Genomic DNA, 27,655 nt, shown 5'->3' with positions numbered 1-27,655 from the left:
CCATTTAAGAATGTACTTTATTTTTTCAGAAACTCACATTTCTTGTTTTAGAAGTAGTGCTGTCACGATTACGTCGACTATCAAATAGTACTAATTGTCAACACGTCGTTTGAAGCTTTGTAAGATCCTGAAAGACGCAGGAATAAGTAGTAGGATTTAAGAATGTAACAACAGACTGGAACAGAAGATGGCAGCAATGCATCTACAAGGATGCCAGCTGCCGTTAAACGCCAAAGAAGAAGAAAAAGAAGCCGTTTCCGGTATCGTAGCTGTGTCCAAATTCAGGGGCCGCATCCTTCGGAGGCCGCATTTGTAGGCAGATTACGTTACGGCGACGCAACAAAGGCTGTCCAAATTCAAAGACTCCTCCAAATGTGGCTGACAAATGCGTCCCTCTTTTAACCAGATTTAAAGGATGGCTTGGGTGTATCCTTCGTGGCCCAACCTATCCCAGAATTCATAGCGCGACCCAGCCAATTCCAGTTTCCAGCAATGGCGGCAGCTTCTTAGTTTTCATATTACTCTTTGTGGGTCACAAAATAAACTTTAAAGATATTTTCAGGCGAGAATGGAGCTGTGTTAACTTCAAATATCTGCTCGATTTATCAAGACATCACATATTTGCAAAAGTGCTCTGATGTTTTCGGAGACATCTGTTACCTACTAGCTCGATAGGCGACCGGTAGTTCAAGGCTCACTGGAGCCGGTGAGAACAGCGAACTCCCGCCACATCGTTTTCAACCCCCCGCGGTCTTTTGCTACTCAGGTTAAACATGATATATAAGTCACTTAGATAACTTAAAAATGTTATTGTTTGGCTTTTTTCAGTGTTTTATTTGTTCCTGAGTAAATCTTTTTGGCTGAGATTAGAGTTATAGTTTTCACACAGCTGAATAAACGTCAAACAGAAAACTGATTAAACAGAAGGTGAGATGGTCGAGAATTTACACCAATGTCGTGTTATATTTTAGGGAGCAAAGATAAGACAGCTGAGTTTATTAAACTCCATTGAGACAATTTGCAAATTTCATTAAAAGTTTAATAAGCTATCATCTGCTCTTTATTTTTAGTTAGCACATACCTTAACACTTCAAGCTGTAAGCTGATGATAGTTATATAAGAGCAGATGCATGCTGGTGCTATAAACTGTACGTTTTATGTCCAATGGATGCATGATCTGACTAGTCGACTAATTGCAAAAATGATCGGGGACTAGTGGACTATCAAAATAATCGTTTGTGGCAGCCCTATTTAGAAAGATATTTGGTCGGACCGGTGGGACCAAATATTTTCGGGTAACAAAAAAAAAAAAAAAAATCTCTGCAACTCTCCATGTGGTCAACAACAGACACACGTTATGCCCCTATCGTGGACTAAACCAATCAGAGATAGTCAGGGGCGGGACCTCTCTGATTGGCCGTGGTCCAGTTGAAAGTGCAGGTGGAAGAGAGAGGTGAGTAGCTTGAATAAAGCGATATCAATTCATTAACGGATTCCACACAAAGACGTAAACACAGAGCGGACCCGACGCATCAGAATCAGCTTTGTCTTTCTCGGCTTTCTCACCCCACGGCCCGAACACGGACACGCTGTCGGAGCTTAGCGATTCTGATGCGTCGGGTCCGCGCTGTGTTTCCGTCTTTTTTGCGCTGATTCTGAGCTGCAGGTTTTGTCTCTCCAACCAAAATTCGCCGAGCCAGCAGCAAAAGAAGCAGCAAACTACGCTTCACATTTGATCAATGTCTTCATGAATTCCATCTGAGTTTTGCTGTTTTGCTTCCACCACGATAAAAATCACACTTCATGCAGAGCTCTCTCTCTCTCTCTCCCTGTACTTCAAGAACAGTTTCCCGTCTGAAATCTCTGTTTTCTGCATTATCTATTCGCTTATTACCCACCAGTCTACCGTTGTTTACAGCGCTGTCAGCCGCTGTCTTTTTCTTTTCTTTTTCTTTTTTTCACTTAAATGACCTCGGACAAGAAAGCCTAATTTCTGCTGTTCAATACTGAAGAAATTTAAACTTCTTAAAATTATGCAAAATTGCAGAATATTGCAAAATATTTTTAAGGTTATCTGCTATAAAAAGCCAGACCAGGAAAATCTCCTTCATGTTTTTCTGTGTTTTATTCTCAGTTACTTTGACACAAAGGCATCTGCTGTGATGTTCACAATTCTGATGAAGTCTCATGTGTATCAGTACTGATAAATGATCAGAATTATAATATTTCTGACTGTCTGAGGCTAAATTGAATCGAATCAGGACTTTGAGAACCGGAATCGAATAGATTATAGAAATCAGTGATGATACCCAGCCCTAGTGATCAGCCTAGGCCTGACAGAAGTGGATGTAGCTGTGGGTAATAAGAAAAGATGAAAAGAACTATTGATAACTTTTGTGTTAAGTTAAGGACTGATCCATCTAAAATTCATAGCCAGCTCTGACACGGTGCCATCAATCTTTGAATGCTGAAAAAACAGCAAAGTATCCAGAAAACACATCATATGCTGCAATAAATGCACTGCCCAAGTGTGCCCTCTCCCCACTGCCTTTCAGCAGCAGGCAGCAGCAAACAGGTCGTCAGAGGAGCCAAGATGATGATTAAGTTTAACATTTTCTACAATATTGACAAAGCAATTTAAGCACAAGTTTGTTAGTTAATAATTTAGAAATGAATATTGTCTGTATGGACTTCCCCCCAAAGAAAGTGCACATGTAAAACTGCGGTGTTAAGCGATGCGGTTGAAAAATTTGAGTGCGCCTAATTTTTGTGCGGGTACGCCTAAATTTTTAAAGTTAGGCGTACCGGTGCGCCCATGTCAAAAAGTTAGTCTAGAGCCCTGAGAAGGCCAGCATCCTGTGAGTATTAGCTCTCTAAAACTAAAGACACTGAGTAATATGCCTTCTCGAGCCAGGCTGTTCTATTTTGTGAGCATACAACAAGACAACATAATTTCAAGAACTCATAATAGTTTTTTTTCTTGTCATACCTATTTTTGTTATTACATAATTTAAAACAGATTATATTCCAAATTCTTCCTCCATGCTAAGAAGTGACCGATGAATGTAATATTAAATAATAATCTTGAATGAATGCCATTTTGTTTTTAAATAATTTTTAACTGCATTTTTTGACAAACAGTTCAATGGTTTTATTCTGTAGTTGCAGTAGAAAAATTTGTTGTTATGAGAAACAAAGAAATTGAATAAAAAAAATGAAGAATTAAATAGAAAAAATAAGAAAACACGTGGATACTGAATTAAATAGACACTGAGTGAAGTTTTTTTAATCATTTGTGCATTTATTCTTTTATTTTGACAGCTGTGACTGTAGAGAAGTTGTAAAGTTGTGAAAAAAAAAATATATTTTGGAAAGATAAAAATGAATGTACATCCTTTTAATAAACAAGAAGCAAGTAAGAAGCATTTTAGATTTGGTAGGGCCACAAATACATGAAATGGAAAAACTGCGTGAGATACTGTGAGTTCAATGCATGGGCTTTTTTATCAATATAGAACTACTTTTGCACTCCAACGGTAACTTGACTGATCTCAGCAGTGATTTCTAGAGTCAATAGAAGCAATTAACATATTTAGTCACATGCTGGGAAACTCTTACAAATATTTTTAAGAGAGTGTTGGCCCATATCAAGGAACCTATTTTACTGAACATCAAATATATGCCACATTTCTTCACAAAAAAGAGCAAGGGCTCCTTACTTCAGTTCAAGAATATTTTTACCTCTGTGTTAGAATTACATAAATTAAGGCCTGAGAAAAAACATGTTACTTATGAGTTACTAATAGCTGCGACCTGTGGTTTTCGTGGAACGGTTCTTCTGCAGAATTGTTTCAACAAGCTGTCTCTCATGTCTTTTGCTCTTAAGCAGTAGATGAGTGGATTGATCATTGGTGGGGCAAGGCTGTACAGCATGATGATCACTATTCGCACATCAGCACTAAATGTAATGCCAACATTGCTGGCTAAATATACAAAACATCTGGGTAAATAATAAAGGGAGATTATGATCAGCTGAGTACTACAAGTGGACAATGATTTCAGGCGGCCTTGCACATTTGCTATCTTATACACTGCTATAATTATAGAGCAGTATGAGAAAATGATAAATGCCAGAGGCCCCAGTAGTGTAACCATTGCAAATACAAAAGCAGGAATGGCATAAGGGGCCCTGTCAGTGCATGCCAGGACTGTTATACCAATATGGTCACAGAAGCAGTGAGTGATTATGTTTGAGGCACAGTAAGGAAGAGGATATGCTCTAAGAACTGACATTAAAGGGGATGCCTTGGCAATAATCCATGAAGTAATACTAAGAATTAAAATATTAGATTTTGTAAGAACACGTGAATATCTGAGAGGAAGGCAGATAGCCAAGTACCTATCTAAAGCCATCTGAAAGAGAATATAAGAATTGACTGAACCAAGATAGTGAACAAAGTACATTTGGATAAAACAGGCAGTAAATGAAATGCTTCCTGACTGAAACCAATATCTGCTTATGATCTTAGGTAAAGTGGTTGTGCTAAAGAGAATATCACATACACTCAGATTTAAAATGATATAATACATTGGCTTATGGAGGCTGCGGTTGGTTGCAATTAAAAAAATAACTGTAACATTTGCTATCATCGTTACCAAATATACAAAAAACAATAGAGCTGAGACAAGACCATAGTACTCCTGATGAAGTCCAGGAAATCCAGTAAGGATAAACTCAGTCACACTGCTATGATTTCTCTCAGGCATGATGAAACAAGAATTTGAGTAAAACACTGTTAAACATACAATGCTTGAGAAACCACCATTAAGCCTTATCAGTTACACTATTAAATTTACAATACAGTACAGCATTAACTCAAATATTTAATCCAACTAATTCTTATTGTTATTATTTTTAAATTCTTTTTCAATTCTTTTTCTTTATCAAAGTCTTTAGATCTAATCATGTTTGCATATGAAAAATAAATATTCCGTTTTATTGTAAATCTTTAACTATGCACATAAACATAAGGATGAGAAAGACTTAATTAGCTCAGTTCATATGTACCTTTCTCATACAGGATGGGAGAAAGCTCAGCTGTCTTGCCTGCTGATTCTCTGCTTAAAAAGACTTCTTGTGTGGGATCATGATGGTGGTGTTCTATAGGTTCACTTTATATTCTCTGTGGATCAAGCCAAGCCTACTTTATTTATAAAGCACTCACACTGAACACTGACCAAAGTGCTGAAAATAAAATAATAAAAAAATAAAAATACATAAAATCAAATACAATGACAGTAAACAATATCCAACACCAGCATCAGAAAGACAATAAAATCCAAATAAAACTGGCCTTTCTATATGGCATTAAAAGCCAAACCAAAAGGGTGCGTCTTCAGACCAGAATGAAAGATATCAAGTTGGAAAGACTTTGTAATTTGTAATGGCAGTGTGTTCCAGAATTTGGGAGCCAGAACTGCAAAAGCCCGATCCCACCGGAGCTTCTGATGTGTCCTCAGCACATCCAACAGCAACTGGTCAGCTGATCTGAGAGACCAAGAAGGGGTGTGCAGGTGCAGTAGCTCAGACAGATAGTGTTGGGCAAGACCATTTAAGTCTTTAAAACCAAATAAAAGAATTATAAAATCTGTACCATACTCGGCACAGATGTTTCTGTATACTATTCTGGCCTCTTGGTTAACCTAGGAATCCCAAAAGCACATGGGAACCACAAAGAGATGGGTAAGAAACCCACAACCACCAAATCCTTGCAGAAGGTCAAGCAAGTCCTGAGTAGTCAGCTGAATGGTAAGAATAAGATCCAAGTAATCAATACCTACATCCAGTGGCGGTCCTAGCCTGTTTGGCGCCCCGGGCGAACACTCCCTCTGCCCCCCCCCCCCACACACACACACACAAACACATTAAGGATTATACATTAACATAAAACTGTTGTCGGAACCATACTGACACACACACACACACACACATATGAAGAGAGAGATAGTATGCATTGTATGCAAACAGCTACCAAACAGCCATCATAATTCATCATACAATGAGAACAGGACAAATCAAAATCAATAATTGACAATGACTCATTAATATTAAAATCTGTAACATAATGTATTGTTTGGAGTTTAGTCTGTTACTGTTACTATTTTTACCATTTCTTATTGGAGCAACTGTAATCCACATTATTTCCTTAGGGATTAATAAAGTATGATTCTGATTGTTTCAGGATGACCTGCCATTATCCAATCACACATCTGCTTATCTGTATCTTTTGCTCGTTTCTCCTCCTCTTCTTTTCTATTTTTTCTAAAGTGAGCATCTGATGGCTTTGAACTTTTCTTGTCCATCTTCCATTAGTTTTAATTTTGCACTCCAGTATGAACACAAATCCCCCAACCCGAGGATCACCACAACATAACCTAATAGACCTACACCTTAGTTCACAGATTCGCTTGGTCTAAGGTGTATTTCTGGGATTTCACACAACCCAGGATTCAAATCATGAATACATAATGGGCTTGGATTTACATCATTATGAATGAAATGTGCTCTATTTGGAAGCAGCCGGCCCCTCCCCTTTCGACGGGTTGTGTGTGAGACTTTAAATCATCAAACTGTAAATTATAAATTTTAAATTGTCATTGATCCATTTACCCCAAGTCCTAAAGTGTATATTTATTTTCTTACTCTTCTTATATATATTGTTTGTTTACTTGCACTGCTGTAACTGGAGCCTTGTCGTCTCGTCTCTCTATATACTGGACTGTATGTAGCGGAGATGACAATAAAGTTTACTTTGACTTCAGCAGCGAGCAGGCGCACCGAGGGCTCTCGCGCTCACTTTTCGCGTATTGAATTTCGAAAAAACACCGGTGCACATTATAAGTCTGTATCATAATGTCTGGTGTTTGTTGGTTTGTTGTTTTGTTTTTATTTTGTTTTATTTTGCGAGTTGATTATTAGATGCCGCTCCAGCCAGCCAGAGAATCCCCCGCCGCGCCGCCCTCTCCTCCCTGTGCTGCAAGCAGCAGGCGCACCTCGCAAACGGAGGGCGCCTTTACTCCCAGCAAATGGGCGATAGAAAACCGCTCGGTGCCTATGCCATTCCCAATATGCGCTGGCATGACGTCGGGGGCTGCATGAGTACGAGCAATTGTTTTTTGTTTTTTGGGGGGTTTTTTGCCGATGCCCGTGATGCCGCCCCCCACCACGATGCCGCCCCGGGCAACCGCCCGTGTCGCCCGTATCAAAAACCGCTACTGCCTACATCCTGCCGGTGATCAGGTTCCATGCTGGCATAATAAACCGGCCAAAGGAGATAAAAGCCACTGACATTAAGTCAATGAAGCTTGGATTTTAACCCAAATCCAGCACCACGAGACTGTACACTAAGCAGAAGGAAGGAGGCCAAGGACTGGTGAGTGTTAAATCCACTGTCTATGATGAGACAACAAACATCCATGAGTACATCAGGAAGATGGCCACAACTGACCATGTACGTACTAAATACCTCAGGCAGCAGAAACCTGAGAAAGAAGAGAAACAACAATGAGAAGAACCATCGTAGAAGGACAGGCCCCTGTACCGAATGTACCACGGGGAGGTATAAGACGTGGCTGACATCCAGATATCCTACCAGTGGCTGAACAAATCTGGACTGAAAGACAGCACAGAGGCACTAATCATGGCAGCACAGGAACAAGCTCTCAGCACAAGATCAATTGAGGCTGGGGTTTAACACACAAGGCAAGACTTTAGGTGCAGGCTGTGTAAAGATGCCCCAGAGACAATCCAGCACATAACAGCAGGGTACAAAATGCTAGCAGGCAGTGCATACATGGAATACCATAACCAAGTGGCCGACATAGTATAAAGGAACATCTGCTGAGTTTGGCCTGGACTTCCAGTGGTCAAATTGGGACACGCCTTGTAGGGTGGTTGAGAATGAACGAGCTTAGATACTGTGGGACTTCCAGATACATGCAGACAAACTGGTGATGGCTAACCAACCAGACATAGCAGTGGTGGACAAGCAGAGGAAGACAGCAAAATTTTAAATTATTTTCTTTCTTTCTTTATTTTTACATACAACATCTGTTCTTGTCCTGCTAGACCTTAGTGCAGCGTTCGATACTTTTGACCATAATATTCTTTTAGCACGATTAGAACATGGTGTAGATATTTCAGGTACTGCGCTGCAGTGGTTTGTATCATATCTATCCAACAGACTCCAATTTGTGCATGTAAATGGAGAGTCCTCTCCACACACTAAGGTCAATTATGGTGTTCCACAGGGTTCAGTGCTAGGACCAATTCTGTTTACATTATACACGCTTCCCTTAGGCAGTATCATTAGAAAACATAGCATACATTTTCACTGCTATGCTGATGACACCCTGCTCTATCTGTCCATGAAGCCAGATAACACACACCAATTAGTTAAACTGCAGGAATGTCTTAAAGACATAAAGACCTGGATGGCCGCTAACTTTCTGCTTCTTAATTCAGATAAAACTGAGGATAAAACTGAGGTCATTGTACTCGGCCCTGAAAATCTTAGAAATATGGTATCTAACCAGATTCTTACTCTGGATGGCATTACCTTGGCCTCCAGTAACACTGTGAGGAACCTTGGAGTCATTTTTGACCAAGACATGTCCTTCAATGCACATATTAAACAAATATGTAAGACTGCTTTCTTCCACTTGCGCAACATCTCTAAAATTAGAAATATCCTGTCTCAGAGTGACGCTGAAAGACTAGTTGATGCATTTATTACTTCTAGCCTGGACTACTGTAATTCATTATTATCAGGATGTCCTAAAAACTCCCTGAAAAGCCTTCAGTTAATCCAAAATGCTGCAGCAAGAGTACTGACAGGGACTAGAAAGAGAGAGCATATTTCTCCTGTTTTGGCTTCCCTTCATTGGCTCCCTGTTAAATCCAGAATTGAATTCAAAATCCTGCTCCTCACATACAAGGTCTTAAATAATCAGGCCCCATCTTATCTTAATGACCTTGTAGCACCATATCACCCTATTAGAGCACTTCGCTCTCTCATTGCAGGCTTACTTGTTGTTCCAAGAGTATTTAAAAGTAGAATGGGAGGGAGAGCCTTCAGTTTTTCCTTTCCAGTCACCTTTCTCACTCACTATGTGTTAATAGACCTCTCTGCATTGAATCATATCTATTATTAATCTCTGTCTCTCTTTCACAGCATGTCTTTCATCCTGTTTTCCTTCTCTCACCCCAACCGGTCGCAGCAGATGGCCGCCCCTCCCTGAGCCTGGTTCTGCCGGAGGTTTCTTCCTGTTAAAAGGGAGTTTTTCCTTCCCACTGTCGCCAAAGTGCTTGCTCATAAGGGGTCATATGATTGTTGGGTTTTTCTCTGTATCTACTGTACAATATAAAGCACCTTGAGGCGACTGCTGTTGTGATTTGGCGCTATATAAATAAAATTTAATTGAAAATTAATTTGAATTGAACAACGCAATCAATTTATTCTATAGTATTACACCTCTTATACACCCATTTCTTCTCATCAAGAAAAATAAAGAATCCAAAAAATAAAAATAAATAGACATCTTGGTAAATGGGCACTTAATTATCTCTTTTACTGCTGTGACAGTACAAATCTTGTTGCATGTTTGGACATTTACAAAAAAAATCTGTCCTCAATCTCTATCCTCAAAAAAAGTACTTTATTTAAGTAACAGTCCAATTCCATTTTATTTATAAAGTGCCAAGTCACAACAGTCGCCTAAAGGCTCTTTAACAAGTAGCAGGTAAGACAAAATTTTGATCTGATTGGGCCACAACTATACACAAAATGGGAAAACTGTGCGAGAGTTTGAGGTTTGTTTTTTTGTTTTTGTTTTTTTCTTTTAAATTAGAACTCTCTTTGTGCTTCCATAAAAAACTTTATATATCTCTGCCGAAATATCAGGGGTCAAAAGAAGATATAAAGATATACGGTTACATGCCAGGAAATGCTTGCTAGTGGTTTTATGTCGTCTTCCTCTGTAACCTGCAAGAAAGAGCACTGGATCTCAAGTATATTGATTTTTTTTTCTCCAGCAACCCATGTTCTTTTTCATTCAACACAAGAATCCAAATGACTTAAACCCTGTTTAAAAGACATGTTACTTATGAGTTACTAATAGCTGCGACCTGAGCTTTTCGTGGAATGGTTCTTCCGCAGATATGTTTCAACAAGCTGTCTCTCATGTCTTTTGCTCTTAAGCAGTATATGAGTGGATTGATCATTGGTGGGGCAAGGCTGTACAGCATGATGATCACTATTCGCACATCAGCACTAAATGTAATGCCAACATTGCTGGCTAAATATACAAAACATCTGGGTAAATAATAAAGGGAGATTATGATCAGCTGAGTACTACAAGTGGACAATGATTTCAGGCGGCCTTGCACATTTGCTATCTTATACACTGCTATAATTATAGAGCAGTATGAGAAAATGATAAATGCCAGAGGCCCCAGTAGTGTAACCATTGCTCCTGCAAAGGCAGGGATGGAATAAGGGGCCCTTTCAGTGCACGCCAGAACTGTTATACCAATATGGTCACAGAAGCAGTGAGTGATTATGTTTGAGGCACAGTAAGGAAGAGGATATGCTCTAATAACTAACATAAGATTGAATGTCTTGGCAGCAATCCATGCAGTAATACTAAGAATTAAAATATTAGATTTTGTAAGAACACGTGAATATCTGAGAGGATGGCAGATAGCCAAATACCTATCTAAAGCCATCTGAAAGAGAATATAAGAATTAACTGTACCGAGATAGTGAACAAAGTACATTTGGATAAAACAGGCAGTAAATGAAATGCTTCCTGACTGAAACCAATATCTGCTTATGATCTTAGGTAAAGTGGTTGTGCTAAAGAGAATATCACATACACTCAGATTTAAAATGATATAATACATTGGCTTATGGAGGCTGCGGTTGGTTGCAAATAAAAAAATAACTGTAACATTTGCTATCATAGTTATCAAATATACAAAAAACAACACAGCTGAGACAAGACCATAGTACTCCTGATGAAGTCCAGGAAATCCAGTAAGGATGAACTCAGTCAGAACGCTATAATTTCTCTCAGGCATGATGAAACAGAAATTTGGTTAAAACATTGGTAAACATAAAATACTCTGGATAAAGCAGTTAAACCTCATCAATTACATGATGTTAAATTTACAATACAGTACAGCATTAACTCAAATGTTTAATCCGACTATTTGTTAATATTTTTAAATAATGTTTCATTTCTAGTTTCTTCTACAAAAGCCTTTAGATCTAATCATGTTTGCATATGAAAAATAGACATTTCATTTTATGGTAAATCTTTAACTATGTACATTAAGATGAGGATGAGAAAGACTTTAATTAGCTCAGTTTATATGTACCTTTCTAATACAGGATGGGAGAAATTGCTGCTGTCTTGCCTGCTGATTCTCTGCTTAAAACACTTCTTGCAGTGTGGGATCATGATGAAAGTGTGTTATAGATCCTCTTTGTATTCTCTGGGGATCAAGCCAAACCTACTTTATTCATAAAGCACTTTAAATAGCAAACACTGACCAAATGCCGAAAATAAAATAAGAAAAAAAGAAATAAAAATATATCAAGACAAATACAATAACAGTAAATAACATACAACACCAACATCAGAAAGACAATAAAATCCAATTAAAATTGGCCTTTCTATATGGCGTTAAAAGCCAAACCGAAAAGGTGTACCTTCAGACCAGAATGAAAGATATCAAGTTGGAAAGACTTTGTAATTTGTAATTCGTAATCGCAGTGCGTTCCAGAATTTGGGAGCAAGAAACGCAAAAGCCCGATCCCACCAGAGCTTCCGATGTGTCCTCAGCACATCCAACAACAACTAGTCAGCTGATCTGAGAGACCGAGAAGGGGTGTCAAGGTGCAGTAGTTAAGCGAGGTAGTGTGGGGCAAGACCATTTAAGGCTTTTATAACTAAATAAAAGAATTATAAATTGAACTCTAAAATGCACAGGTAGCCACTGTAGTAAGGATAAAACAATAGTAATATTCTCCCTCCCTTCTCCATGTACCAGTTAAAAACCGTGCACCAGCTGAAGACATGACAAGAATGCCTGGCTACTACCAAGGTACAGCAAGTTACAGTAATGCAGCTGAGTTGTAATAAAAGCATGGATTACTGTTCTAAAATCAGCTATCTTGGAGAACCAAGATCACATGACCCCTAAAGTTGTAGCCAGGAGGGTGTCATTAACAACCCTAAGCAACACATCGCATGGACAATGAAATGTCAAGTAACACAAGCTTATGATCTGAAACACTGCATCTAAAATCATGAAATTAGGAACAGGCAGAAGATAAGATAAAACAAAATAGAATGTATGCCCACATACTTATGTTGGTGCAGTCACTAGGACCAGGCATCATAGCGGCTAAGATGAACAGGGATATGACTCAATATATGAGTGAGGCACAGAAAATAATTGGCAGGAATGACAGAGGGGTGAAACACCAGCTCCTGGTAGACAGAACAGTCGCTCGAGATTGCAAGACTAGAGTGACCAAACTTTGTACTGCCTGGATTGACTACAAGAAAGCCTATAACTCAGTGGCCCACACATGGATCCTGGAATTTCTAGAACAATAAACAGGGGTGTCCAAAGTCCGGCCCCGCGGGCCGCATCCATTTTTGATTGGCCCTCAAGTAATTTTATAAATAGAATAGAATATGGCCCGCACTTCAACTTTTGCTTGAGTGTATTGCACTTCTTAGTTTTAACACCAGGGGGAGCTACTGTTGATCAAGGCAGTTGCTCCACCAAAAAGGACAATCACAGAAGAAATTTACCCCAAGTTACTAAACATGGCAGAACCAAAGAAGCGAAAGGTAGAAAGTGAGTGCAGAAAATTTCAGACACGGTGGGAGAGTGAATATTTCTTCAAAGAATTCAAGGGGACGTGTGTCTGTTTGATCTGCACTGAAACTGTGGCAGTTATGAAAGAGTATAATGTACGACGTCATTATGAAACCAAACATCAGGCCTATGCATCCTACACTGGTGCTGAGCGAGAGCAGAAATTAAAGCAAATGGTAGCTCTCCTGCGGGGTCAGCAACAGTATTTTTTCGTGCTCAAATTGTCCAGGAAAAGGCTCCAATAGCAGCTATGAGGTTGCCCAACTCATCGCAAGACATGGCGAGCCTTTTTCAGATGGAGACCTCATAAAACACGGCCTCGTTAAAGTCACCGAAATAATGTGCCCGGAAAAAGTGCAGGACTTCAACAACGTCAGCATGTCCAGAAATACAGTTGTGCGACGCATTGAAGACTCGCCAGCCAACATTAAACTGCAACTGTCTGATAAAGCTTTTGCTTTTGCTTTTTACTCCATCGCATGCGATCCGAGCACTGATGCCACAGACACCGCACAGCTGCTAATTTTTTTTGCGGGGAGTGGACGAGAGCACGAGCGCTTTAGGTGAGTAAAAATACATTCCACAGTACCCGTGTGTTAATAAGCATGCATGTGCAGGTACACATGCTTCAAATATCAATAATGCGCATCAATTCTGTCACTACCCTGCTTTTGCGCACCACTTGCTTATATGCGTTTTTCTTGTTAACACACAGAGTACACACCGCTGTGCACAGCACACGCACACGCAAAGTCAGCTGATCTCATCTGATGCAGATCTGCTCCTTGATTAAGTGACATTTGTCCGGATTTTTGGCATGAGTGGCGTCGGATCAGCACCGCAGCTGGATGGCCCGATTTACATACCCAGCGCAGCTGATACTCACCAGAATAATTCACTAAAATTATATGCACTCCTGTTATTAAGTCCAGTTCAGTCTGTTAATGCTGATAATCGTTTCAAACGAACGTTAACAGGTGTGTTGCTAAGCCTAAGAACTTAAATAACAAGCTTGAAATGTACCCGTCCCATTTTCCCCTTTATTGTTTTTTCTCTGTGCTGTAAATCTTCTGTCCAAGAGGAAATCTGCTGCTGTTCTGAGAATGAGCTACCAAAGCTTTTTCTGAATAAATTAATAAAGATCCATTTATGGAAAGCTGTGATGAAGGCAGTTTTGTCTTTAATTATATTCAACAATATAACACATTTGACCACTTTTAAATGATTTTTCTAACTTTAATACGCTACAGTCAAGGTTATATACCTAATTTCTAGTAAGAGGCCCAGCCCCTCCTATATTTTTATGTATGTGGCCCTCAGTGAAAAAAGTTTGGACACCCCTGAACAATAAAGGATCAACAGGACCCTAAGAGCCTTCATCGGGGACTCAATGGGGATATTGCGAACAACACTAGAGGTCAATTTCAGACATCAAGGACAACTGCAATTACTTGGGAATCCCAAAGACATGTCCCGAGTAGTCAGCTGAATGGTAAGAATAAGATCCAAGCAATCAACACCTATGCCCTGCAAGTGATCAGGTATCCTGCCGGTGATCAGGTTCCATGCTGGGATAATAAACCGGCCAAAGAAGGAGATCAAAGCCACTGACATCAAGACAAGGAAGCTTGGATTTTAACCCAAATCCAGCACCATGAGACTGGGGGGACTGTACGCTAAGCAGAACGAAGGAGGCCAAGGACTGGTGAGTGTTAAAACCACTGTCCATGATCACATGATGGCAAAAAACATCCATGAGCACATCAGGAAGATGGCCATAACTGACCATGTATGTACTAAATACCTCAGGCAGCAGAAACCTGAGAAAGAAGAGGATCAATAAGAAGAACCATCGTAGAAGGACAGGCCCCTGTACCGTATGTACCACGGGGAGGTATAAGACGTGGCTGACATCCAGATATCCTACCAGTGGCTGAACAAATCTGGACTGAAAGACAGCACAGAGGCACTAATCATGGCAGCACAGGAACAAGCTCTCAGCACAAGATCAATTGAGGCAGGGGTTTAACACACAAGGCAAGACCTTGGGTGCAGGCTGTGTAAAGATGCCCCAGAGACAATCCAGCACATAACAGCAGGGTACAAAATGCTAGCAGGCAGTGCATACATGGAATACCATAAGCACGTGGCTGGCATAGTATAAAGGAACATCTGTGCCGAGAATGGCCTGGAATTCCAGTGGTCAAAATGGGACACACCTTGTAGGGTGGTTGAGAATGAATGAGCTTAGATACTGTGGGACTTCCAGATACATGCAGACAAAAAGGTGATGGCTAACCAACCAGACACAGCAGTGGTGGACAAGCAGAGGAAGAAAGCAAAATTTTAAATTATTTTATTTATTTATTTTTACATACAACACAATCAATTTATTCTATAGTATTACACCTCTTATACACCCATTTCTTCTCATCAAGAAAAATAAAGAATCCAAAAAATAAAAATTAAATACTCATCTTGGTAAATGGGCACTTAATTATCTCTTTTACTGCTGTGACAGTACAAATCTTGTTGCATGTTTTGACATTTACAAAAAAAATCTGTCCTCAATCTCTATCCTCAAAAAAAGTACTTTATTTAAGTAACAGTCCAATTCCATTTTATTTATAAAGTGCCAAGTCACAACAGTCGCCTAAAGGCTCTTTAACAAGTAGGAGGTAAGACAAAATTTTGATCTGATCGGGCCACAACTATACACAAGATGGGAAAACTGTGGGCGAGTTTGAGGTTTGTTTTTTTTTAAATACAGAACTCTGTGCTCCCATAAAAACTTGACAGATCTCTGCAGAAATATCAGGGGTCAAAAGAAGATATAAAGATATATGGTTACATGCCAGGAAATGCTTGCTAGTGATTTTATGTCATCTTCCTCTGTAACCTGCAACAAAGAGCACTGGATCTCAAGTATATGGAATGTTTTTTTCTACGGCAACCCATTGTCTTTTTTCATTCAACACAAAAATCCTAATGACTTAAACCCTGTTTAAAAGACATGTTACTTATGAGTTACTAATAGCTGCAACCTGAGCTTTTCGTGGAATGGTTCTTCCGCAGATATGTTTCAACAAGCTTTCTCTCATGTCTTTTGCTCTTAAGCAGTATATGAGTGGATTGATCATTGGTGGGGCAAGGCTGTACAGCATGATGATCACTATTCGCACATCAGCACTAAATGTAATGCCAACATTGCTGGCTAAATATACAAAACATCTGGGTAAATAATAAAGGGAGATTATGATCAGCTGAGTACTACAAGTGGACAATGATTTCAGGCGGCCTTGCACATTTGCTATCTTATACACTGCTATGATTATAGAGCAGTATGAGAAAATGATAAATGCCAGAGGCCCCAGTAGTGTAACCATTGCTCCTGCAAAGGCAGGGATGGAATAAGGGGCCCTTTCAGTGCACGCCAGAACTGTTATACCAATATGGTCACAGAAGCAGTGAGTGATTATGTTTGAGGCACAGTAAGGAAGAGGATATGCTCTAATAACTAACATAAGAGGGGATGCCTTGGCAATAATCCATGCAGTAATACTAAGAATTAAAATATTAGATTTTGTAAGAACACGTGAATATCTGAGAGGATGGCAGATAGCCAAATACCTATCTAAAGCCATCTGAAAGAGAATATAAGAATTAACTGTACCGAGATAGTGAACAAAGTACATTTGGATAAAACAGGCAGTAAATGAAATGCTTCCTGACTGAAACCAATATCTGCTTATGATCTTAGGTAAAGTGGTTGTGCTAAAGAGAATATCACATACACTCAGATTTAAAATGATATAATACATTGGCTTATGGAGGCTGCGGTTGGTTGCAAATAAAAAAATAACTGTAACATTTGCTATCATAGTTATCAAATATACAAAAAACAACACAGCTGAGACAAGACCATAGTACTCCTGATGAAGTCCAGGAAATCCAGTAAGGATGAACTCAGTCAGAACGCTATAATTTCTCTCAGGCATGATGAAACAGAAATTTGGTTAAAACATTGGTAAACATAAAATACTCTGGATAAAGCAGTTAAACCTCATCAATTACATGATGTTAAATTTACAATACAGTACAGCATTAACTCAAATGTTTAATCCGACTATTTGTTAATATTTTTAAATAATGTTTCATTTCTAGTTTCTTCTACAAAAGCCTTTAGATCTAATCATGTTTGCATATGAAAAATAGACATTTCATTTTATGGTAAATCTTTAACTATGTACATTAAGATGAAGATGAGAAAGACTTTAATTAGCTCAGTTTATATGTACCTTTCTAATATGGAATGGGAGAAAGCTCTGCGCGCTGTGTTGCCTGCTGATTCTCTTTTTAAAACACTTCTTGCAGTGTGGGATCATGATGAAAGTGTCTTATAGGTTCTCTTTGTATTCTCTGGGGATCAAGCCAGGCCTACTTTGTTTATAAAGCACTTTAAAAGTAACAAACACTGACCAAATTGCTGAACATAAAATAAGAAAAAGTAAATAAAATACATCAATTCAAATACAATAACAGTAAACAATATACAACACCAACATCAGAAAGACAATAAAATCCAAATAAAGTTGATCGTTCTATACGGCGTTAAAAGCCAAACCAAAAAGGTGCATCTTCAGACCAGAATGAAAGATATCAAGTTAAAAAGACTTTGTAATTTGTAATGGCAGTGCATTCCAGAATTTGGGAGCCGCAAATGCAAAAGCCCGATCTGAGAGACCGAGAAGGGGTGTGAAGGTGCAGTAGTTAAGCGAGGTAGTGTGGGGCAAGACCATATAAGGCTTTTAAAACCAAATGAAAGAATTATTAAATGAACTCTAAAATGCACAGGTAGCCACTGTAGTAAGGATAAAACAATAGTAATATTCTCCCTCCCTTCTCCATGTACCAGTTAAAAACCGTGCACCAGATGAAGACGTGACAAGGGTGCCTGGCTACTACCAAGGTTCAGCAAGTTACAGTAATGCAGCTGAGTTGTAATAAAAGCATGGATTACTGTTCTAAAATCAGCTATCTTGGAGAACCAAGATCACATGACCCCCTAAAGTTGTAGCCAGGAGGGTGTCATTAACAACCCTAAGCAACACATCGCATGGACAATGAAATGTCAAATAACACAAGCTTATGATCTGAAACACTGCATCTAAAATCATGAAATTAGGAACAGGCAGATGATAAGATAAAACAAAATAGAATGTATGCCCACATACTTATGTTGGTGCAGTCACTAGGACCAGGCATCATAGCGGCTAAGATGAACAGGGATATGACTCAATATATGAGTGAGGCACAGAAAATAATTGGCAGGAATAACAGAGGGGTGAAACACCAGCTTCTGGTAGACAGAACAGTCGCTCGAGATTGCAAGACTAGAGTGACCAAACTTTGTACTGCCTGGATTGACTACAAGAAAGCCTATAACTCAGTGGCCCACACATGGATCCTGGAATGCCTAGAACAATAAAAGATCAACAGGACCCCAAGAGCCTTCATCGGGGACTCAATGGGGATATTGCGAACAAAACTAGAGGTCAATTTCAGACATCAAGGACAACTGCAATTACTTGGGAATCCCAAAGACATGTCCCGAGTAGTCAGCTGAATGGTAAGAATAAGATCCAAGCAATCAACACCTATGCCCTGCAAGTGATCAGGTATCCTGCCGGTGATCAGGTTCCATGCTGGGATAATAAACCGGCCAAAGAAGGAGATCAAAGCCACTGACATCAAGACAAGGAAGCTTGGATTTTAACCCAAATCCAGCACCATGAGACTGGGGGGACTGTACGCTAAGCAGAATGAATGAGGCCAAGGACTGGTGAGTGTTAAAACCACTATCCATGATCACATGATGGCAACAAACATCCATGAGCACATCAGGAAGATGGCCATAACTGACCATGTATGTACTAAATACTTACTAAAGACAGCACAGAGGCACTAATCATGGCAGCACAGGAACAAGCTCTCAGCACAAGATCGATAGAGGCTGGGGTTTAACACACCAGGCAAGACCTTAGGTGCAGGCTGTGTAAAGATGCCCCAGAGACAATCCAGCACAACAGCAGGGTACAAAATGATAGCAGTCAGGGCATACATGGAATACCATAAGCACGTGGCTGGCATAGTATAAAGGAACATCTGTGCCAAGTATGCCCTGGAATTCCCAGATACAGGCAGACAAACAAGTGATGGCTAACCAACCAGATATAGCAGTGGTGGACAAGCAGAGGAAGACAGCAAAATTTAAAATGATTTTCTTTCTTTCTTTATTTTTACATACAACACAATCAATTTATTCTATAGTTACACACCAACTGATTGTCTCATTAAGAAAAACAAAGAATCCCCCCCCCGCCCCTCCTGGGACAGTACAAATGTTGTGGTATGTTTTGACATTTACAAAAAAAAAATTCTGCCCTCAGGACAAAAAAGAAATGTACATTATCTAAGTAACAATTTAATTCAATTTTGATTATATAGCGCCAAATCACAACTGGTGCCTAAAGGCTCAAGTGGGTAAGACAAAATTTTGATCTATTCAGGCCACAAATACATGGAATGGAAAAACTGTGTGAGACACTGTGAGTTTGAAGCTCAGCCTGTTTTTTGAATATCAAACTCTGTTTGTGCTCCCATAAAAACTTGACAGAACTCTGCAGAAATATCTGGGGTCAAGAGAACATATAAAGATATCCAGTTACATGCCAGGAAATGCTTGCTAATGGTTTTATTTCCTCTGTAACCTGCAACAAATAGCACTGGATCTCAAATATATGTAATTTTTTATATGTAATTTTTCTCCAACAACTCATGGTGTTTCTCATGCAATACAAAAATCCTAATGACTTAAACCCTGTTTAAAAGATCTGTTATTTGTGATTTATGATATTAATAACTGCGACCTGAGCTTTTCGTGGAACGGTTCTTCCGCAGATATGTTTCAACAAGCTTTCTCTCATGTCTTTTGCTCTTAAGCAGTATATGAGTGGATTGATCATTGGTGGGGCAAGGCTGTACAGCATGATGATCACTATTCGCACATCAGCACTAAATGTAATGCCAACATTGCTGGCTAAATATACAAAACATCTGGGTAAAAAATAGAGGGATATTATTATCAGCTGAGTACTACAAGTGGACAATGATTTCAGGCGACCTTGCACATTTGCTATTTTACGTACTGCTATAATTATAGAGCAGTATGAGAAAATGATAAATGCCAGAGGCCCCAGTAGTGTAACCATTGCAAATACTAAAGCAGGAATGGAATAAGGGGCCCTGTCAGTGCACGCCAGAACTGTTATACCAATATGGTCACAGAAGCAGTGAGTGATTATGTTTGAGGCACAGTAAGGAAGAGGATATGCTCTAATAACTAACATTAAAGGACATGCCTTGGCAGCAATCCATGCAGTAATACTAAGAATTAAAATATTAGATTTTGTAAGAACACGTGAATATCTGAGAGGATGGCAGATAGCCAAATACCTATCTAAAGCCATCTGAAAGAGAATGTATGCAACAACTGTGCCAAAATAATGGACGAAGTACATTTGGATAAAACAGGCAGTAAATGAAATGCTTCCTGACTGAAACCAATATCTGCTTATGATCTTAGGTAAAGTGGTTGTGCTAAAGAGAATATCACATACACTCAGATTTAAAATGATATAATACATTGGCTTATGGAGGCTGCGGTTGGTTGCAAATAAAAAAATAACTGTAACATTTGCTATCATAGTTATCAAATATACAAAAAACAATAGAGCTGAGACAAGACCATAGTACTCCTGATGAAGTCCAGGGAATCCGGTCAGGACGAACTCCGTCACACTGCTATGATTTTCCACAGGCATGATGGAGGGGAGACGTCCTGAAAACACTAGTAAATACAATACTTTAGATAAAACACTTAAGGCTCATCATTTACATGATGACATTTAAACTCACAATAAAGTACAGCACCAAACCAATTCATTTACATTCTTTTCATTGTACTCTTAACCCTATCGTACCATTTAATGCATTTATAATGCTAAGATTATAAATTATTGTTTTTAATCCTTTTCGATTACTTATTTCTTTTAACAAAGGATTTCAATCCATGAATGTTTGTATACAAACAAAGCCTTTTTGTGTTAAATTTAACAATATAAATTAACATAGTAGTGATTTAGACTTTAATTAGCTCAGTTTATATATACCTTTCTCATACAATGTTCGGGTATACTCTGCTGACTTGTCTCCTGGTTCTCTGCTTAAAAAGACTTCTTGCACTATGGCCTTGTGATGAAGGTGTGCTATGGGCCATTTTTTTATTCTCTGTGGATCAGTCAGTCCTCAATATTCAGTCAGTCCATGAGAGCATCATTAATGGCATTTTTTAGTAAAGGAAAAAGTTCTTTTACCAGTTACTCTTAAGATTAATTAAAAACTATATACATGCTCAAAGTACTAACTGTATGACATGCTTAAGTAAAAAAAGTATATTTTAGGTATGTATATCTGTATCTATTTATGTTTGGTGTCATTCAGCTTTTTGGACTTCAATAAAGATTATGTATAATTATTTAGTAGAAATGAGCTAAATTTAGTTGTAAATAAGCTGAAAGCCATCTAGGATTGTTTTTGTTGTTGTTAGAAAATTATATTTCTTGCTTTGAAAGCACAGCGTTTGTTTACAGTGTTGGTCAAGTTACTTGAAAAAAGTAATCAGTAACTAATTACTGATTACTCCTCTAAAAAAGTACCCCATCACTTTACTGATTACTTATTTTCAAAAGTAATTAGTTACTTAGTTACGTTTTAAAAACATGATACAAAACCTTATTAGGTAATAAAGCAATAGACCTTTCAGCCCGACCTTTTTACTTTTTCTGCATAATCTATCATATAAAATGTAATCAAATGAAAAAGTCTCTTTTTAAAACTTGTTTTATTAGTTTTAATCTTTTAACTTTATGGACATTGCATCAAGCAAAAGTTATATGCAACAGTCTTTGACTTGAAGAAATTTGTTTAACATTTAAACCTATTTTCTGCATATTCCAGCATATAAAATAAAATTTTTTGTTTTCACACTCACTCTTTCAAATAGATGCAAGTAAAACACAGCAGAAAATAAATAAAATCAAAGACTTAGTGGCACTAAGTCCTGTCGCTCATAATTCTATTTTCACCTGTTTAGCAGGAGTGGGGCATGTGGAGGTTTGCCCTGGTGCAGGTGCGCCTGGATCCGGGGGTTTCTCTGTGAATTTCACATTCCTGTGACAGCATGCTAGGTACTTGCTCAGAAGTTTTAGGGATTTTTTTTCTCTGTAAAAAGAGGTTTTCTTCCCACACAGTGTACAGTGGACGCTAATGTTTTTGTCACTTTTTACAGAATCAAACTGAAAGTAATATCAGTACTTCCAAGCTTTAAACACTGCACTCGATATATTATCCATTGTTGATCTGCACGTCTGTTACCACAAATGTCACACACGCTTACGTCATGACAATGACGTAAGTGTGTGTGACAAAATCACGGTTTAGTAACTGAGTAATGCAGCGTGCTTACGGGAAAGTAACAGTTATCTAAATATTTTTTGCTATATTTATCCCTTACTTTACTCGTTACTTGAAAAAAGTAATCGGATTACAGTCACGTGTTACTTGTAACACATAACATTACCGGCTATCGTCGCTCAAGAGTTGGCAGTTCATCTTGTAATCGGAAGGTTGCCGGTTCGAGCCCTGGCTCGGACAGTCTCGGTCGTTGTGTCCTTGGGCAAGACACTTCACCCGTTGCCTACTGGTGGTGGTCAGAGGGCCCGGTGGCGCCAGTGTCCGGCAGCCTCGCCTCTGTCAGTGCGCCCCAGGGCGGCTGTGTCTACAATGTAGCTTGCCATCACCAGTGTGTGAATGTGTGTGTGAATGGGTGGATGACTGAATGTGTAAAGCGCTTTGGGGTCCTTAAGGAATAGTACAGCGCTATACAAATACAGGCCATTACTACCCATCTCTCTTTGTTTATTTATTTAGGTTTGGTGTCAAGGCTTTTGGGGAGTCAATAAAGAATATGTGCAATTAAATTATTAAGTACAAAGTAATTACACTGCTTATTCTCAAAAGCAAAAGACTTTTTAGGATTCTTTTTATTGCTGTCAGAAAATTATACTTCAAATTTTAGAAGGCAGGCATTAGGCTTGTGAAAGTAAAAGTACAACAATGTCTTCATTAATTCTTTGTCTGTTTGTTTCCTATTTCCCCCACTGAACAACCATTTTAGAAAAATCTTTTTTTGAATGTGAATTTCCCTGGTGCTACACTGTAAAATCTAAATAGTTTCCAGAACTTCTTCTTTTTTTTTTTTTTTGCTAAATCGTTGCCTTACAAAAACATGTAATTTATTGCCTGTACTGTTTGGCAGTGTAGCAATCAGAATAGTTGTTTGAAGGCCAGAAAAAATGATCAACAGATTTATTTTCCCAACTGCACCATTACAGCTTTTACTATACAGGTCAACTTGACACAGTATTAATGATACACGTATTAATGATACACGACATGTTTAGTATTTGTATAGTGCTTTACTAGTCCTTAAGGACCCCAAAGCGCTTTACACATTCAGCAGTAAACTAATATAGTGTGCATTTGTAAGTACCTGTTTGTACACATGTGTGAAAACTTGTACGCTTGTGTGCACACCTGTGTGTGTGAGTGTGCTTGTGTTCATAAGATTTCTCCATTTAAGTATCTAATAGTAGGTTTGGGGAGCCACAGCCCTGACCCCATTACATAAAGCAGGCATGGAGGAGATCCAGGCCCCAGACATCCATAGCCCCCCTAGAGTACAAGAGCAATCACAGCACCCACCTAGAAAAGTGCTAAGGAGAGCCCTTGACAGGGGTCACCCAGGGGCCATGGTGCAGAAGCCACAGGGGCGTCAGTGGCGAGCCTGCGGGCTCCACAGTCAGTCTGGCTAGCAGACTGTGCCCCGGGCCCAGAGACCCCCAGCAGGGGCCCAATAGAGCCAGGCCCCACCAAGCAGCCACCAGGAGTGAGCCACTAAACAGCCAAGCACCCACCCAGAGACACAGAGAACCACCAATGCACCGGTGCATGTTGGCACCAGCAACTGGCAGTGAGAATGGTGGGGGGAAATAGGCCACCACACCTGAGGGAGCCTAAGATGTTCCGAGAGAGTTAAAGTGTAAGACCTGACCTGACACATAGACATATACAATCAGAATCAGAATACTTTATTAACCCCTAGGAAATTATGTCACAAGCATGCATTTCCAGCCTCATGCACACACATACAAATACTCACATGCTCGCCCAACATGGAGACACACAAAAATGTTGTTTGCTATTTCCCCCATTGAACAGCTATTTTAGCTTATTTTTTTTGAATGTGAATTTTCCCTGGTGCTGTAATTTAAATATAACACTATTCTAAATGTAGACCTCTAAATTCAATAATAAATAGGTTAAAAATCATGTATTTTCTTTATAAATTATTTTTTTATTAACTGCATATTTTTTTTACAGCCAGCAGAATTAATTCATTCCACAGTTAGAGTGAAAAGATTTTCTTCTTAAAAAAAAAAAAAAAACTCAACAAAAACAAAAAACACAGAATGAAACAAAAACAGAAAAAAACAAATGGATATCTTGTTATAAGGGCAGTCAGAAAACATTTTAAACTTGTGAAACAGTATAGATATTGTCTTTCATATTTTATCATTCTGTTTACCACTGTTAGTGTCCTTACTGATTTACTCTGAAGGAGGCTGTCAGTGCGCAATGCTGTTTTTGTTGCTGTTATCTGCTGTTAGCCAGCATTAGTGAAGCTTCCTTTGAAGTCGATCAAACATTGTTGCACTTGGAAACTTAGTGAATAAACTCTCATGCGATGTGTGAATACAGTCAAACTGCTTATCAGAGGGAAAAATGTGATTTTAGTCCACTCGCAGCTAAACTGTTCTTGTTGTTTAGTCAGCCATTTTCAGCTGTCAGGAAACAGGAGAGTCACGTGTGTAATCTGATGACAATAAATAATTGCGATTGGGGATATGGATGACAAATAAGCATGTTTATGGCCATTTTTTGTGTTAGAGTCCAGACTTTAGTTCAGAAGATGAAGCTTGAAGTGAGGAGAAAGTGGATGAAGTAGAAATAAGGCAGGAGAGAGCGCATGGTGAAAGGCATTATGAGAAAGATGCATATGAAGTGATCACATATAGTTTGAAAAACATATTTGGTATCCTAAAATTGAAAGTTACAACTTTTAAAAACTTACAAAGAGTACTGCATATGTGCCTGGTCTCTAGCAACATACATAAAAATGTTATTAGGTAGAATGTCTTGGCCACTGTATTCAAGATGGTGGGGAAACTTCCACAAACCAGCACCTGCTCCTATATATTTTCAAATGAATAATTGGGTGGTGTAATTACACATTAATTAAAGTATATTTATCAGGACACTATTATTTTTTATATTAGATAACCTTAAGAAATTATTTAGTATAACTTTAAATTAAAAAAAAAACAAAAAACAAAATGGACATAAAAAACTACTTGATTTTAATAACAAGGAGCAGGTAAGAAGAATTTTAAATTTGGTGAGGGCATAAACACATGAAAAAAAGCATGTGAGAAGTTCAAAGCCTGGTTTGTTTTATCAGTAGAAAAAAGGGGTCAGTAGAAGCAATAAACATATTCTGACACATTCCAGGAAATGCTTACAAATTTTTTTTAGCGTTTGTTCCTCTGTGTCCTGCAACAGACACCACTGAACATCAACTACATAAACTTTTTTTTTTTTTTACATAAATCCAGCAAAGGTTTCTTTCATAAACGCAGTACAACAAGACAATCTAGTTGCCTTCCCTTTAGAACAGGGGTGGGCAATCTCAGTCCCCGAGGGCCGGTGTCCCTGCAGGTTTTAGATGTGTCCTCGAACCAACACAGCTGATTTAAATGGCTAAATTAGCTCCTCAACATGTCCTGAAGTTCTCCAGAGGCCTGGTAATGAACTAATCATGTGATTCAGGTGTGTTGACCCAAAGTGAGATCTAAAACCTGCAGGGACACCGGCCCTCGTGGACTGAGATTGCCCACCCCTGCTTTAGAATGATTTACATTAAGGCCTGTTTGAAAGATATGTCAACTTACGAGTTACTAATAGCTGCGACCTGAGCTTTTTGTGGAACAATTCTTTTGCAAAATTGCTTCAACAAGCTTTCTCTCATGTCTTTTGCTCTTAAGCAGTATATGAGTGGATTGATCATTGGTGGGGCAAGGCTGTACAGCATGATGATCACTATTCGCACATCAGCACTAAATGTAATGCCAACATTGCTGGCTAAATATACAAAACATCTGGGTAAAAAATAGAGGGAGATTATGATCAGCTGAGTACTACAAGTGGACAATGATTTCAGGCGACCTTGCACATTTGCTATCTTATACACTGCTATAATTATAGAGCAGTATGAGAAAAGGATAAATGCCAGAGGCCCCAGTAGTGTAACCATTGCTGCTGCAAAGGCAGGGATGGAATAAGGGGCCCTGTCAGTGCACGCCAGAACTGTTATACCAATATGGTCACAGAAGCAGTGAGTGATTATGTTTGAGGCACAGTAAGGAAGAGGATATGCTCTAATAACCATCATTAGAGGGAATGCCTTGGCAATAATCCATGCAGTAATACTAAGAATTAAAATATTAGATTTTGTAAGAATATGTGAATATCTAAAAGGATGGCAAATAGCCAAATACCTATCTAAAGCCATCTGAAAGAGAATAAAAGAATTGACTGAACCAAGATAGTGAACAAAGTACATTTGGATAAAACAGGCAGTAAATGAAATGCTTCCTGACTGAAACCAATATCTGCTTATGATCTTAGGTAAAGTGGTTGTGCTAAAGAGAATATCACATACACTCAGATTTAAAATGATATAATACATTGGCTTATGGAGGCTGCGGTTGGTTGCAAATAAAAAAATAACTGTAGCATTTGCTATCATAGTTACCAAATATACAAAAAACAATAGAGCTGAGACAAGACCATAGTACTCTTGATGAAGTCCAGGGAATCCAGTAAGTACGAACTCAGTCACACTGCTATGATTTCTCTCAGGCATGACAGAGCAGAAATTTCCTGAGAACACTGGAAAACACACAATGCTGAGATAAATGATAACATTTAAACTTATAATACCTTACAGTCATTGTACTTTAAACTATTTTATGGTACTTCGTGCATATTGTTAAGAATATTTTAGGTTTCAGTTCTCATTTGTTTTTCCTTTAGGTCTGTGAATTTATGTTACAACTAAACATGTTCCTGACTGCATAACATACATGACACAATCTTTTCTATGGGATGATTAACACATAACATAACATAATAATGATTCAGACTTCCTTTCGCTCACTTTACACTTACCGTTCTCATACACCGTGGCAGCATAATCTGCTGAGTTGCCCGCTGGTTCTCTTTTTAAAAAAACTTCTCGCAGTATGTTTTTTGTGATGAAGGTGTGCTATAGGCCATCGTTATATTCTCTGTGGATCAGTCAGTGCTCAATATACAGACAGTCAATCAGACCCAGATTAATGACTCTTTTTTTCTAGAAAACAAAAAAGATCTTCAACAATAACTCAGAAGATTAGGAAA

The 27,655-nt window shown here is 38.7% G+C and overlaps 5 protein-coding genes across 5 annotated transcripts; all 5 read right to left on the bottom strand.

Moving 5' to 3' along the window:
- Positions 1 to 3,789: 3,789 nt before the first annotated feature.
- Positions 3,790 to 4,767, bottom strand: LOC109204957 (olfactory receptor 1-like). The gene has a single exon (XM_025897924.1). It carries the CDS (start codon positions 4,765 to 4,767, stop codon positions 3,790 to 3,792), a length of 978 nt encoding a protein of 325 aa, XP_025753709.1.
- Positions 4,768 to 10,162: 5,395 nt separating this feature from the next.
- On the bottom strand, positions 10,163 to 11,140 carry LOC109204958 (olfactory receptor 2AT4-like). Its single transcript, XM_019367218.1, has one exon. It carries the CDS (start codon positions 11,138 to 11,140, stop codon positions 10,163 to 10,165), a length of 978 nt encoding a protein of 325 aa, XP_019222763.1.
- A 4,835-nt stretch (positions 11,141 to 15,975) lies between these two features.
- Positions 15,976 to 16,953, bottom strand: LOC109204959 (olfactory receptor 2AT4-like). The gene has a single exon (XM_019367219.1). It carries the CDS (start codon positions 16,951 to 16,953, stop codon positions 15,976 to 15,978), a length of 978 nt encoding a protein of 325 aa, XP_019222764.1.
- A 2,898-nt stretch (positions 16,954 to 19,851) lies between these two features.
- LOC109204960 (olfactory receptor 2AT4-like) lies at positions 19,852 to 20,838 on the bottom strand. Its single transcript, XM_019367220.1, has one exon. The coding sequence runs from the start codon at positions 20,836 to 20,838 to the stop codon at positions 19,852 to 19,854; it is 987 nt and encodes a 328-aa protein (XP_019222765.1).
- A 3,012-nt stretch (positions 20,839 to 23,850) lies between these two features.
- Positions 23,851 to 27,119, bottom strand: LOC100711850 (olfactory receptor 2AT4-like). Its single transcript, XM_003450166.2, has 2 exons — positions 26,166 to 27,119; positions 23,851 to 24,150 (listed from the first exon to the last, which is right to left on the bottom strand). The coding sequence occupies exons 1-2, from the start codon at positions 27,117 to 27,119 to the stop codon at positions 23,851 to 23,853; spliced, it is 1,254 nt and encodes a 417-aa protein (XP_003450214.2).
- Between the last annotated feature and the right edge of the window lie 536 nt (positions 27,120 to 27,655).

Source organism: Oreochromis niloticus, linkage group LG14 (genome assembly GCF_001858045.2).
Source record: "Oreochromis niloticus isolate F11D_XX linkage group LG14, O_niloticus_UMD_NMBU, whole genome shotgun sequence".
Taxonomy (NCBI): domain Eukaryota; kingdom Metazoa; phylum Chordata; class Actinopteri; order Cichliformes; family Cichlidae; genus Oreochromis; species Oreochromis niloticus.
Note: the sequence above shows the minus strand (reverse complement) of the source record. Positions and strands in the feature narration are given on the sequence as shown.

Coding starts and splice junctions, on each gene's coding strand:
- LOC109204957 (XM_025897924.1), bottom strand. CDS start 4,767: ATGCCTGAGAGAAATCATAGCAGTGTGACTGAGTTTATCCTTACTGGA.
- LOC109204960 (XM_019367220.1), bottom strand. CDS start 20,838: ATGCCTGTGGAAAATCATAGCAGTGTGACGGAGTTCGTCCTGACCGGA.
- LOC109204958 (XM_019367218.1), bottom strand. CDS start 11,140: ATGCCTGAGAGAAATTATAGCGTTCTGACTGAGTTCATCCTTACTGGA.
- LOC109204959 (XM_019367219.1), bottom strand. CDS start 16,953: ATGCCTGAGAGAAATTATAGCGTTCTGACTGAGTTCATCCTTACTGGA.
- LOC100711850 (XM_003450166.2), bottom strand. CDS start 27,119: ATGCCTGAGAGAAATCATAGCAGTGTGACTGAGTTCGTACTTACTGGA. Junction 24,151..26,165: donor TTGTTCCACAAAAAGCTCAG/GTCGCAGCTATT, acceptor GGAACATCTTAG/GCTCCCTCAGGTGTGGTGGC.